Source organism: Tachyglossus aculeatus, chromosome 2 (genome assembly GCF_015852505.1).
Source record: "Tachyglossus aculeatus isolate mTacAcu1 chromosome 2, mTacAcu1.pri, whole genome shotgun sequence".
Lineage (NCBI taxonomy): Eukaryota > Metazoa > Chordata > Mammalia > Monotremata > Tachyglossidae > Tachyglossus > Tachyglossus aculeatus.
The window spans coordinates 67,789,325-67,804,699 of record NC_052067.1 but is presented as its reverse complement, the minus strand read 5'-3'; the positions used below and the strand labels follow the sequence as shown (position 1 = coordinate 67,804,699).

Sequence of the window (15,375 nt, the reverse complement as noted above, 5' to 3'; positions counted from 1 at the left end):
TGAGTGAATGAATGCAATGCGATTGAATGAATGAATGAATGCAATACGATTAAACGAATGAATCGATGCATGCAGTGCGATTGAATGAATGAGGGCACTACCGTTGAATGAGTGAATGAATGCAATGCGATTGAATGAATGAATGAATGCAATACGATTAAACGAATGAATCGATGCATGCAGTGCGATTGAATGAATGAGGGCACTACCGTTGAATGAGTGAATGAATGCAATGCGATTGAATGAATGAATGAATGCAATACGATTAAACGAATGAATCAATGCATGCAGTGCGATTGAATGAATGAGTGCACTACCGTTGAATGAGTGAATGAATGTAATGCGATTGAATGAATGAATGAATGCAATACGATTAAACGAATGAATCGATGCACGCAGTGCGATTGAATGAATGAGGGCACTACCGTTGAATGAGTGAATGAATGCAATGCGATTGAATGAATGAATGAATGCAGTACGATTAAACGAATGAATCAATGCATGCAATGCGATTGAATGAATGAATGCAATACGATTGAATGAGTGAATGAATGCAATGCGATTGAATGAATGAATGCAATACGATTAAACGAATGAATCGATGCATGCAGTGCGATTGAATGAATGAGTGCACTACCGTTGAATGAGTGAATGAATGCAATACGACTGAATGAATGAATGAATGAATGCAATACGATTAAACGAATGAATCGATGCATGCAGTGCGATTGAATGAATGAGTGCACTACCGTTGAATGAGTGAATGAATGCAATACGACTGAATGAATGAATGAATGAATGCAATACGATTAAACGAATGAATCGATGCACGCAGTGCGATTGAATGAATGAGGGCACTACCGTTGAATGAGTGAATGAATGCAATGCGATTGAATGAATGAATGAATGCAAAACGATTAAACGAATGAATCGATGCATGCAGTGCGATTGAATGAATGAGGGCACTACCGTTGAATGAGTGAATGAATGCAATGCGATTGAATGAATGAATGAATGCAATACGATTAAATGAATGAATCGATGCATGCAGTGCGATTGAATGAATGAGTGCACTACCGTTGAATGAGTGAATGAATGCAATACGACTGAATGAATGAATGAATGAATGCAATACGATTAAACGAATGAATCGATGCACGCAGTGCGATTGAATGAATGAGTGCACTACCGTTGAATGAGTGAATGAATGCAATGCGATTGAATGAATGAATGAATGCAATACGATTAAACGAATGAATCGATGCACGCAGTGCGATTGAATGAATGAGTGCACTACCGCTGAATGAGTGAATGAACGCAATGCGATTGAATGAATGAATGAATGCAATACGATTAAATGAATGAATCGATGCATGCAGTGCGATTGAATGAATGAGTGCACTACCGTTGAATGAGTGAATGAATGCAATACGACTGAATGAATGAATGAATGAATGCAATACGATTAAACGAATGAATCGATGCACGCAGTGCGATTGAATGAATGAGTGCACTACCGTTGAATGAGTGAATGAATGCAATGCGATTGAATGAATGAATGAATGCAATACGATTAAACGAATGAATCGATGCACGCAGTGCGATTGAATGAATGAGGGCACTACCGTTGAATGAGTGAATGAATGCAATGCGATTGAATGAATGAATGAATGCAAAACGATTAAACGAATGAATCAATGCATGCAGTGCGATTGAATGAATGAGGGCACTACCGTTGAATGAGTGAATGAATGCAATGCGATTGAATGAATGAATGAATGCAATACGATTAAACGAATGAATCGATGCATGCAGTGCGATTGAATGAATGAGGGCACTACCGTTGAATGAGTGAATGAATGCAATGCGATTGAATGAATGAATGAATGCAATACGATTAAACGAATGAATCGATGCATGCAGTGCGATTGAATGAATGAGGGCACTACCGTTGAATGAGTGAATGAATGCAATACGATTAAACGAATGAATCGATGCACGCAGTGCGATTGAATGAATGAGTGCACTACCGTTGAATGAGTGAATGAATGCAATGCGATTGAATGAATGAATGAATGCAATACGATTAAACGAACGAATCGATGCACGCAGTGCGATTGAATGAATGAGTGCACTACCGTTGAATGAGTGAATGAATGCAATGCGATTGAATGAATGAATGCAATACGATTAAACGAACGAATCGATGCACGCAGTGCGATTGAATGAATGAGTGCACTACCGTTGAATGAGTGAATGAATGCAATGCGATTGAATGAATGAATGAATGCAATACGATTAAACGAATGAATCGATGCACGCAGTGCGATTGAATGAATGAGTGCACTACCGTTGAATGAGTGAATGAATGCAATGCGATTGAATGAATGAATGAATGAATGCAATACGATTAAACGAATGAATCGATGCACGCAGTGCGATTGAATGAATGAGTGCACTACCGTTGAATGAGTGAATGAATGCAATACGACTGAATGAATGAATGAATGAATGAATGCAATACGATTAAACGAATGAATCGATGCATGCAGTGCGATTGAATGAATGAGGGCACTACCGTTGAATGAGTGAATGAATGCAATGCGATTGAATGAATGAATGAATGCAAAACGACTAAACGAATGAATCGATGCATGCAATGCGATTGAACGAATGAATGCAATACGATTGAATGAGTGAATGAATGCAATGCGATTGAATGAATGAATGAATGCAAAACGACTAAACGAATGAATCGATGCATGCAATGCGATTGAACGAATGAATGCAATACGATTGAATGAATGAATGAATGAGCGCGATACGACTGAATGAATGAAGGCCATACGATTGGACGAACGACGCGGTCCTTCTCCGGGCAGGGCGGCCCCCCGCGCATGCGCAGCTCGGCGTCCGGGGGAGGGCGGGGCTGGCGCCTCCTGGAGGCCGGGTCGGGGGGCGGCAGTCCCGCCCCTCTCCCCTCCCCGTGTTCGGCCGCGTTCGGGTGAGTTCGGCTCCGCTCGGCTCCGCTCGGCTCCGCTCGGCTCCGCTCGGCTCCGCTCGGCCTCCTTCGGCCTCCTTCGGCCTCCTTCGGCCTCCCTCGTGCAGTCGGCGGCAGGCCCGAAGGGCGCATCCCGCAGCATGCGGCCGAGGCTGGCCCTGGGGGCCCTCCGCCTGGTCCGGGCCCTCGGCGGCAGCAGCAACAGGGGCAGCGGCCTGCTCGGCCGGACCCCCGCCACCCGCACCCACCCCGGGACCGTCAGGTGGGTCGACACCCCCAAACTTTACCCGCATTCATCATTACTTTATTTATTATTTATTTATTGACTTGACTTGTTCATAATAATACCAATAAGGGCATGTAGTAAGCGCTTACCATGTGCAAAGCACCGTTCTAAGCGCTGGGCAGGTCTGTTTATTTGGTTAGTATGTTTGGTTTCCTTCTCTGTCCCCCCCTTCTCATCATCAGCAATCGTATTGATTTATTTAGTTTACTTGTTCATGGTAATAATGATAAGGGCATGTAGTAAGCGCTTACCATGTGCAAAGCACTGTTCTAAGCGCTGGGCATGTCTGTTTATTTGGTTAGTATGTTTGGTTTCCTTCTCTGTCTCCCCCTTCTCATCATCAGCAATCGTATTTATTTATTATTTTACTTGTTCATAGTAATAATAATAAGGGCATGTAGTAAGCGCTTACCATGTGCAAAGCACCGTTCTAAGCGCTGGGCATGTCTATTCTATTTATTTGGTTAGTATGTTTGGTTTCCTTCTCTGTCTCCCCCTTCTCATCATCAGCAATCGTATTTATTTATTTAGTTTACTTGTTCATGGTAATAATGATAAGGGCATGTATTAAGCGCTTACCATGTGCAGAGCACTGTTCTAAGCGCTGGGCATGTCTATTCTATTTATTTAGTTAGTATGTTTGGTTTCCTTCTCTGTCCCCCCCTTCTCATCATCAGCAATCGTATTTATTTATTTATTTTACTTGTTCATAGTAATAATAATAAGGGCATGTATTAAGCGCTTACCATGTGCAAAGCACCGTTCTAAGCGCTGGGCATGTCTATTCTATTTATTTGGTTAGTATGTTTGGTTTCCTTCTCTGTCTCCCCCTTCTCATCATCATCAATCGTATTGATTTATTTATTTTACTTGTTCATGATAATACCAATAAGGGCATGTAGTAAGCGCTTACCATGTGCAAAGCACCGTTCTAAGCGCTGGGCATGTCTATTCTATTTATTTGGTTAGTATGTTTGGTTTCCTTCTCTGTCTCCCCCCTTCTCATCATCAGCAATCGTATTGATTTATTTATTTTACTTGTTCATGATAATACCAATAAGGGCATGTAGTAAGCGCTTACCATGTGCAAAGCACCGTTCTAAGCGCTGGGCATGTCTATTCTATTTATTTGGTTAGTATGTTTGGTTTCCTTCTCTGTCTCCCCCTTCTCATCATCAGCAATCGTATTTATTTATTTTACTTGTTCATAATAATAACAATAAGGGCATGTATTAAGCGCTTACCATGTGCAAAGCACTGTTCTAAGCGCTGGGCATGTCTATTCTGTTTATTTGACTTGGTTAGTATGTTTGGTTTCCTTCTCTGTCTCCCCCTTCTCATCATCATCAATCGTATTTATTGAGCGCTTACTGTGTGCAGAGCGCTGTATTAAGCGCCTCCCCTTATCATCATCATCATCAATCGTATTTATGGAGCGCTTACTGTGTGCAGAGCACTGCACTAAGCGCCTCCCCTTATCATCATCATCATCATCATCATCAATCGTATTTATTGAGCGCTTACTGTGTACAGAGCACTATACTAAGAGCCTCCCCTTCTCATCATCAATCGTATTTATTGAGCGCTTACTGTGTGCAGAGCACTGTACTAAGCGCCTCCCCCTTCTCATCATCATCATCATCATCAATCGTATTTATTGAGCGCTTACTGTGTGCAGAGCACTGTACTAAGCGCTTGGGAAGTACAAATTGGCAACATATAGAGACGGTCCCTACCCAACAGTGGGCTCACAGTCTAGAAGGGAGAGACAGACAACAAAACCAAATATACTAACAAAATAAAATAAATAGAATAGATATGTACAAGTAAGATAAATAAATAGAGTAATAAATATGTACAAACATATATACATATATACAGGTGCTGTGGGGAAGGGAAGGAGGTAAGATGGGGGGATGGAGAGGGGGACAGGAAGGAAGGGGCTCAGTCTGGGAAGGCCTCCTGGAGGAGGTGAGCTCTCAGCAGGGCCTTGAAGGGAGGAAGAGAGCTGGCTTGGCAGAGGGGCAGAGGGAGGGCATTACAGGCCCGGGGGAGGACGTGGGCCGGGGGGTCGATGGTGGGACAGGCGACTGTTGTAAGCGCTGGGGGGGACACAAGGTGATCAGGTTGTCCCACGTGGGGCTCACAGTCTTCATCCCCATTTTACAGATGAGGTCACTGAGGCCCAGAGAAGTTAGGTGACTTGGCCAAAGTCACACGGCTGACAATTGGCAGAGCTAGGATTTGAACCCACGACCTCTGACTCCGAAGCCTGGGCTCTTTTCCATTGAGCCACGCTGCTAAGCCCCTTTTCCTCTCCCCCTCCATCCCCACCGTCTTACCTCCTTCCCTTCCCCACAGCACTGTATATGTGTTTGTACATATTTATTACTCTATCTTTTTATTTATTTTACTTGTACATATCTATTCTATTTATTTCATTTTGTTAATATGTTTGGTTTTGTTCTGTCTCCCCCATCTAGACTGTGAACCCACTGTTGGGTAAGGACTGTCTCTATATGTTGCCAACTTGGACTTCCCAAGCGCTTAGTACAGTGCTCTGCACACAGTAAGTGCTCAATAAATACGATTGATTGATTGAAGGTGATCAGGTTGTCCCACGTGGGGCTCACAGTCTTCATCCCCATTTTACAGATGAGGTCACTGAGGCTCAGAGACTTTAGGTGACTTGCCCAAAGTCACACAGCTGACAACGGGCAGAGCCGGGGTTTAATAATAATAATGATAATAATGGCATTTATTAAGCACACACTACGTGCAAAGCACTGTTCTAAGCTCTGGGGAGGTTACAAGGTGATCAGGTTGTCCCACGTGGGGCTCACAGTCTTCTTTCCCATTTTACAGATGAGGTCACTGAGGCCCAGAGAAGTTAGGTGACTTGCCCAAAGTCACACAGCTGACAACTGGCAGAGCCGAGGCTTAATAATAATAAGAATAATGATGGCATTTGTTGAGCGCTTACTATGTGCAAAGCACTGTTCTAAGCGCTGCGGAGGTTACAAGGTGATCAGGTTGTCCCACGTGGGGCTCACAGTCTTAATCCCCATTTTACAGATGAGGTCACTGAGGCCCAGAGAAGTTAGGTGACTTGCCCAAAGTCACACAGCTGACAACTGGCAGAGCCGGAGTTTGAACCCATGACCTCTGACTCCAAAGCCCATACTGTTTTCCATTCAGCCACGCTGCTTCACGCTGTTAAGCCCTCTTTCCTCTCCCCCCTCCATCCCCCCATCAATCAATCAATTGTATTTATTGAGCGCTTACTGTGTGCAGAGCACTGTACTAAGCACTTGGGAAGTACAAGTTGGCGGCATATAGAAATGGTCCCTACTCCCGCCTTCCCTCCTTCCCTTCCCCACAGCACCTGTATATATGTATATATGTTTGTACGTATTTATTGCTCCATTTATTGATTTATTTTACTTGTACATATCTATTTATTTTATTCTGTTAATATGTTTTTTTTAGAGAAGCAGTGTGGCTCAGTGGAAAGAGCACGGGCTTTGGAGTCAGAGGTCATGGGTTTGAATTCTGGCTCCGCCACATGTCTACTGTGTGACCCTGGGCAAGTCACTTAACTTCTCTGAGCCTCAGTGACCTCATCTGTAAAATGGGGATTAAGACTGTGAGCCCCACGTGAGACAACCTGATCACCTTGTATCCCCCCAGCACTTAGAACGGTGCTTGGCACATAGTAAGCGCTTAAATAAATGCCATTATTATAATTATTATTATGGGGATTAAGACTGTGAGCCCCACGTGGGACAACCTGATCACCCTGTGTCACCCCCAGCGCTTAGAACAGTGCTTTGCACATAGTGAGTGCTTAATAAATGCCATTATTATTATTATTATTATTCCCCTCTCCATCCCCCCGTCTTACCTCCTTCCCCACAGCACCCATATATACGTATATATGTTTGTATGTATTTATTACTCTATTGATTTATTTTACTTGTACATATCTAGTCTATTTTATTTTGTTAACATGTTTTGTTTTGTTCTCCATCTCCCCCTTCTAGACTGTGAGCCTGCTGTTGGGTAGGGACCGTCTCTAGATGTTGCCAACTTGTACTTCCCAAGCGCTTAGTACAGTGCTGTGCACACAGTAAGCGCTCAATAAATATGATTGATTGATTGGGACGTCCAAATCGGCCACAGATAGCGACATTCCCCACTCCACCACGGGGTCAGTCTAGATGGGGGGGAGACAGGCGGCAAAACAAAGAAAATGGGTAAATAATAATAATAATAATAATGGCATTTATTAAGCTCTTACTATGTGCAAAGCACTGTTCTAAGCGCTGGGGGGATACAAGGTGATCAGGTTGTCCCACGTGGGGCTCACAGTCTTAATCAATCATATTTATTGAGCACTTACTGTGTGCAGAGCACTGTACTAAGCGCTTGGGAAGTACAAGTTGGCGACATATAGAGAGAGTCCCCTACCCAACAGTGGGCTCACAGTGTACGTTTTACAGATGAAGGCACTGAGGCTCAGAGAAGTTAAGTGACTTGCCCAAGGTCACACAGCAGACGTGGCGGAGCCGGGATTCGAACCCATGACCTCTGACTCCAAAGCCCGTGCTCTTTCCGCTGAGCCATGCAAATAGAATTATAGCCCTACTCATTCCATCGTATTGAGCGCTGACCACGTGCAGAGCACTGTGCTAAGCGCTTGGAAAGTACAGATCGGCCACAGATAGATGGAATTATATATCTAGTCATTCCATCGTATTTATTGAGCGCTGACCGTGTGCAGAGCACTGTGCTAAGCGCCTGGGAAGTCCAGATCGGCCACAGATAGACAATCCCTACCCCCACAACGGGCTCACAGGCTAGAAAGGGGAGACAGACGACAAAACAAGTAGATAAATCGAATTATAGATCTAGTGATTCCATCGTATTTATTGGGCGCCCAACCGTGTGCGGAGCACTGTGCTAAGCGCTTGGGAAGCCCAGATCGGCCACAGATAGCGACAATCCCCACCACAGTGTCAGTCTAGATGGGGGAGACAGGCGGCAAAACAAAGCGAATAAATAGAATTATAGATCTAGTCATTCCATCGTATTGAGCGCTGACCGTGTGCAGAGCACTGTGCTAAGCGCTTGGGAAGTACAGCTCGGCCACAGAGAAGCAGCGTGGCTCAGTGGAAAGAGTACGGGCTTTGGAGTCGGAGGTCATGGGTTTGAATCCTGACTCTGCCACATGTCCGCTGTGTGACCTTGGGCAAGTCACTTCAATCAATCAGTCGTATTTATTGAGCACTTACTGTGTGCAGAGCACTGTACTAAGCGCTTGGGAAGTACAAGTTGGCAACACAGAGACAGTCTAGAAGGGGGAGACAGAGAACAAAAGCAAACATACTAACAAAATAAAATTAATAGAATAGATAGGTACAAGATAAATAAATAAATAAATAGAGTAATAAATATGTACAAACATATATACATATATACTTCACTTCTCTGAGCCTCAGTGATCTCATCTGTAAAATAGGGATTACGACTGTGAGCCCCACATGGGACAACCTGATCACCTTGTATCCCCCCCAGCACTTAGCACAGTGCTCTGCACATAGTAAGCGCTTAAAAAATGCCATTATTATTATTATTAGATAGATAGAATTATAGATCTAGACATTCCATCATATTGAGTGCCGACCGTGTGCAGAGCACTGTGCTAAGCGCTTGAGAAGTACAGATCGGCCACTGATAGTCCCAAACCCACAGCGGGCTCACGGGCTAGAAGGGGGGGAGACAGACAACCAAACAAATAAATAGAATTATAGATCTAGTCATTCCGTCGTATTTATTGAGCGCTGTGTGCGGAGCACTGTGCTAAGCGCTGGGGAAGTACAAATCGGCAACAGGTAGGGACAATTCCTACCCCACCACGGGATCAGTCTAGATGGGGGGAGACAGGTGGCAAAACAAAGCAAATAGATAAATAGAATTACAGGCCTAGTCAGCTTAGTACAGTGCTCTGCACACAGTAAGCGCTTAATAAATACGATTGATTGATTCCATCGTATTTATTGAGTGCTGACCGTGTGCAGAGCACTGTGCTAAGCGCTTGGGAAGTACAGATTGGCCACTGATAGACAATCCCTACCCCACAACGGGCTCCCAGGCTAGAAAGGGGGGACAGACAACAAAACCAAACAAGTAGATAAATAGAATTATAGGCCTAGTCATTCCATCGTATTTATTGAGCAATGACCATGTGCAGAGCACTGTGCTAAGCGCTTGGGAAGTGCAGATCGGCCACAGATAGACAATCCGTACCCCACAACCGGCTCACAGACTAGATTGGACTTCCCAAGCGCTTAGTACAGTGCTCTGCACACAGTAAGCGCTCAATAAATACAATTGAATGAATGAATGAATGAAAGGGGAGACAGACAACAAAACAAAACAGCTCACCTCCTCCAGGAGGCCTTCCCAGACTGAGCCCCCTCCTTCCCCCCCCCCACAGTACCTGTATATATGTTTGTACATATTTATTACTCTGTTTTACTTGTACATATTTATTATACTTATTTTATTTTGTTAATATGTTTTGTTGTCTGTCTCCCCCTTCTAGACTGTGAGTCCGCTGCTGGGTAGGGACCGTCTCCAGATGTTGCCAACTTGTACTTCCCAAGCGCTTAGTACAGTGCTCCACACACAGTAAGCGCTCAATAAATACGACTGAATGAAGTAGATAAATAGAATTATAGACGTAGTCATTCCGTCATTTATTGAGCACTGTGTGTGGAGCACTGTGCTAAGCGCTTGGGAAGTAAAAATCGACAAAAGAGACAGTTCCTACCCATCAGCAGGCCCACAGAGTAGAAGGGGAGAGATGGCAAAACAAGTAGATAAATAGAATTATAGATCTATTCATTCCATCGTATTTATTGAGCGCTGATTGTGTGTGGAGCACTGTGCTAAGCGCTTGGAAGTACAAATCTACACAAGAGACAGTTCCTAGCCAACAGCAGGCTCACAGAGTAGAAGGAGGAGATGGCAAAACAAGTAGATAAATAGAATTATAGATCTATTCATTCCATCGTATTTATTCATTCATTCATTCAATCGTATTTATTGAGCGCTTACTGTGTGCAGAGCACTGTACTAAGCGCTTGGGAAGTACAAGCTGGCAACATATAGAGACGGTCCCTACCCAACAGTGGGCTCACAGTCTAGAAGGGGGAGACAGAGAACCAAACAAAACATATTAACAAAATAAAATAAGTAGAATAAATATGTACAAGTAAAATAAATAGAGTAATCAATACGTACAAACATATATACATATTTAAATTTAGCATATTTATTGTGTGCAGAGCACCGTACTAAGCGCTTGGGAAGTACAGATGGGCAACAGATAGACAATCCCGACCCCACAACGGGCTCACAGTGTAGAAGGGGGAGGCAGACAGCAAAACAAAGCAAATAAATAGAATTGTAGATCTATTTATTCAGTCGTATTTATTGAGCACTTACTATGTGCAGAGCACTGTATTAAACGCTTGGGAAGTGCGAATCGGCAACAGAGACGGTCCCAATCCAACAACAGGCTCACAGTGTAGAAGGGGCAGACAGCCAAACAAAACAAGTAGACAAATAGAATTATAGATCATTCATTCCATCGTATTTATTGAGCGCTGACTGTGCAGAGCACTGTACTAAGCGCTTGGTTGAGTATATAGGTTTGTACATATTTATTACTCTATTTTACTTGTACATATCTATTCTATTTTATTTTGGTAGTATGGTTTTGTTCTCTGTCTCCCCCTTTTCGACTGTGAGCCCACTGTTGGGTAGGGACTGTCTCTAGATGTTGCCAACTTGTACTTCCCAAGCGCTTAGTACAGTGCTCTGCACACAGTAAGCGCTCAATAAATACGATTGATTGATTGATTGAGTACAAATTGGCAACAGATGGAGACAATCCGTGCCCAACAACGGGCCCAAACAGGGGCAGCTTTTGGTGCCCGCGGGCAGGGGGGAGAAGGGCCGGGCGATGAGGAGGGAGAACAGTGTTTGGCACATAGTAAGCACCTAATCAATCAAGCAATCGTATTTATTGAGCGCTTACTGTGTGCAGAGCACTGTACTAAGCGCTTGGGAAGTACAAGTTGGCAACATCTAGAGACAGTCCCTACCCAACAGTGGGCTCACAGTCTAAAAGGGGGAAACAGAGAACAAAACCAAACATACTAACAAAATAAAATAAATAGAATAGATATGTGCAGGTAAAATAAATAGAGTAATAAATATGTACAGACATATATACATATATACAGGTGCTGTGGGGAAGGGAAGGAGGTAAGATGGGGGGATGGAGAGGGGGACGAGGGGGAGAGGAAGGAAGGGGCTCAGTCTGGGAAGGCCTCCTGGAGGAGGTGAGCTCTCAGTAGGGCCTAATAAATACCATTAATTAAAAAAAGTCACCACCACCGGTGTCCCGAACCCGCAGCTCCACGTGTGCGGACCGGGCTCCTGCAGCTGCTCCTGCAACTCCTGCAGCTGTTGCAACTGCTGCAGCTGTTGCAATTGCTGCAACTCCTGCAGCTGTTGCAACTGCTGCAACTGTTGCAATTGCTGCAGCTCCTGCAACTGCTGCAGCACCTGCTCCGAGGTTGTAACTCATTTGGGGCCAATGGCGGGCTACTGAAATTGAAGATTGGCTTCTTCCGGGAATGTGAGCCTGGCCCCACCCCGCCCCAGCGCTTCGCACAGTGCCCTATACACATTAAGCGCTCAGTAAATAGGATAGAGGGTCCTCCAACGTCGTGGTGCTGCCCTTGGGCGCAGGGGGGTGAATCATGGCCATGCGGGCTGCAAACGTGGCAGCATCCTAAATTCGAGCCAAGCCCCAGCTCACTATTTCATTCCAGTTGAATTGAGCGTTTATTGTGTGCAAATCAGTGTACTAAGCACTTGGGAGAGTACAATATAGCGCTTACTGTGTGCAAAGTACCGCCCTAAGCGCTTGAGTGGCTCCGATTGTTTGCAGTTAAATAGCCACTTCCCTCTTCGTCCAATATAGCGATTACTGTGTGCAAAGTCCCGCCCTAAGCGCTTGAGTGGTTGCACTTAAATAGCAACTTCCCTCTTTGAACTTTGTATTATTCTGATTGCCTTTCGTATGGGAGGAAGTCCCCGCAGTAACGTTCTTCCGATAAAAGATCTTTGAATGGACTTTGAAGCCTAATTACTTTTTGGTTTTTCCTACCCCTTTTTTATGGCATTTTGTTAAGCGCTTATCACGTGCCAGGCACAGATAGGAGGTAATCAGGTGGGACAGAGTCCATGTTCCACGTGGTGCTCAGTCTTAATCCTCATTTTACAGATCATCATCATCAATTGTATTTATTGAGCGCTTACTATGTGCAGAGCACTGTATTAAGCGCTTGGGAAGTACAGATTGGCAGCATATAGAGACAGTCCCTACCCAACAGTGGGCTCACAGTCTAAAAGGGGGAGACGGAGAACGAAACCAAACATACTAACAAAATAAAATAAATAGAATAGATATGTACAAGTAAAATAGAGTAATAAATATGTACAAACATATATACATATATACAGGTGCAGATGATGAAATGGAGGCACAGAGAAGTGAAGTGACTGGCCCAAGGGCATACAGCAGACAAGTGGCAGAGCTGGATTAGAACCCAGGTCCCTCTAAGTATCCCACAGAACCAAAGGTGTTCCATGTGTCACCCTTAGTTTGCATTATCCTTGTTCGAAGTAACACAGCACAGGATTTTAGCCTGCATTACTGCCTCTGCTGATTTGAAATTCAGTGCTTATTTTTCCTATTAATATTATGGTATTTATTGAGTGCCTTCTTCGAGCCAACTCCTAGAATGATCACTAATACACAGATCAGGCCCCTGTGGATCTTACAATTTACCCGAGGGAAGTAACTAAAAATAGTCAGAGCTTTTCCTCCTCAGTTAATTACGATATCAATCAGATTTATTGAACACTTACTCCTTGCAGAGCTATGTGCCAAACACTGTACTAAGCAGTGGGGTGGATGCAAGATAATCAGGTCCCACATGGAGCTCACAGTCTTAAGTGGGTGGGAGAACAGCAGTGAGAAGCAGCGTGGCTTAGTGGATAGAGCATGGGGCTGGGAGTCAGAAAGATCTGAGTTCTAATCCTGCCTCCACCACTTGTGTTTTGTGTGACTTTGGGCAAGTCACTTAACTTCTCTGTGCCTCAGTTACCTTATCTGTAAAATGGGGAATGAGACTGTGAGCCCTCTGTGGGACAGGGACTGTGTCCAATCTGATTAATTTATATCTACTCCAGCGCTTAGTGCGGTGCCTGGTACATAGTAAGTGCTTAACAAATCACCTGTCTACTTGTTTTGTTGTCTGTCTCCCCTGTATAGACCGTGAGCCTGTTGTTGGGTAGGGAATGTCTCTATATGTAGACGATTTGAGACTGTGAGCCCTCTGTGGGACAGGGACTGTGTCCAATTTGATTAATTTATATCTACTCCAGCGTTTAGTGCGGTGCCTGGCACATAGTAAGTGCCTAACAAATCACCTGTCTACTTGTTTTGTGGTCTGTCTCCCCCTTATAGACTGTGAGCCTGTTGTTGGGTAGGGAATGTCTCTATATGTAGCCGATTTGTACTTCCCAAGCACTTAGAACAGTGCTCTGCATACAGTAAGTGCTCAATAAATACAATTGAATGAATGAACATATACCATTTTAAAAAAAAGCAGGCATTGGATCCCCAATTTGCAGATGACAGAACTGAGGCACAGAGAAGTTACCTGACTTGCTCAAGGTTACATGGCACATAAGTGGTAGAGCCGGAATTAGAACCCACGTCCTCTGATTCCCAGGCCCGTCTTCTTTCCGCTAGGCCACATTTCTTCTCATTACTTCCTTCCATCAGCAGTTCCAGCAAGGAGAAGGGAATCCTCAGAACATGAACAGTAGGCAGCAGCCATCCCTGGGTCTCTTGGAAGCCCAGGTAGGATTTGGAGGAAGGAAGCTGGCCTCCTGTGTAATAGCAAGTGTTTGAAAGTGCAAGAGGCTGACTAGTAATGCTATAATTGATCATAATTATTACTAATTGAAGAATATTGTGTAAAGTAATTCATTGTTCACGTGCTGATGAATCCGATGCAGATATAAGCTATTTTAATGTACGTGTTTATGCACTTTAGTATTGCCCGTTGAGCATGCTTTGTCAACATGCCAGATTAATTTGATGTGGAGACTAACGTTTGCTTTGGTGGCCTTGATTCCTCCGTGTCCTTCACTGTGATCTGCTTGTGCAGAACCTGGCTCCTAAACTGCTTGGATCATTATTTTGCTTCATTGAGGAGCAAATGTTGACTTTACCGAAAGCTAATAGACCAAAAATGATGTTTGAACAAATTCATTTCAGCTGCCACTGGACTGGGAGGTGCAGTTCAGTAACTGGCAAAACCTTTCTGCTAGTGGTGGGCAAATCCTGGATTATAAACAATGTTCTAGTCTTAGACATTTTAAGGCAGTTACACCATTTCAAGCTTGCAATGTGTGCTTCAACAGTGTTGCCATAGGGAGTGTAAATAAATAATGATAATTATGGTATGGTACTCAAGTGTGCCAAGCACTGTTTTAAGCACTAAGGTAGATACAAGTTAATCAGGTTGACACAGTCCCTGTCCCCCAAGGGCTCACGCTCTTAATCCCCATTTTACAGATGAGGCAATGGAGGCCCAGAGAACTTAAATCACTTGCCTAAGGTCAGACAGCAGACATATGTTGGAGCTGGGACTAGAACCCACGCCCTTCTTCCATCTGACTTCCAGACTCGTGTTCTGTCCATTAAGCCATGTTGCTTCCTACAGGGTAGGGCTACTGCCAGGGAACCCCGCGCTATGCTGGGTGTGGATGGATGGGGCAGGATATGTGAAGTTTAGGAGCAGGAGACACATACTCCCTCCCTCCCTCCCTCCCTCCCTCTCTCCCTCCCTCCCTCCCTCCCTCTCTCCCTCCCTCTCTCTCTCCCTCCCTCTCTCTCCCTCCCTCTCTCCCGCCCTCCCTCCTTCCCTCCCTC

At 44.4% G+C, this 15,375-nt stretch overlaps 1 protein-coding gene across 1 annotated transcript in view; it reads left to right on the top strand.

Moving 5' to 3' along the window:
• Window positions 1–3,130: 3,130 nt before the first annotated feature.
• The window catches only part of MTHFD1L (methylenetetrahydrofolate dehydrogenase (NADP+ dependent) 1 like), a 188,189-nt gene continuing 175,944 nt past the window's right edge, over window positions 3,131–15,375 (top strand). Inside the window, exon 1 of the mRNA XM_038766913.1 lies at window positions 3,131–3,263. Coding sequence (XP_038622841.1) covers window positions 3,142–3,263 — 122 coding nt within the window. The 5' untranslated portion in view covers window positions 3,131–3,141. The remainder of the gene's footprint in view (window positions 3,264–15,375) is intronic.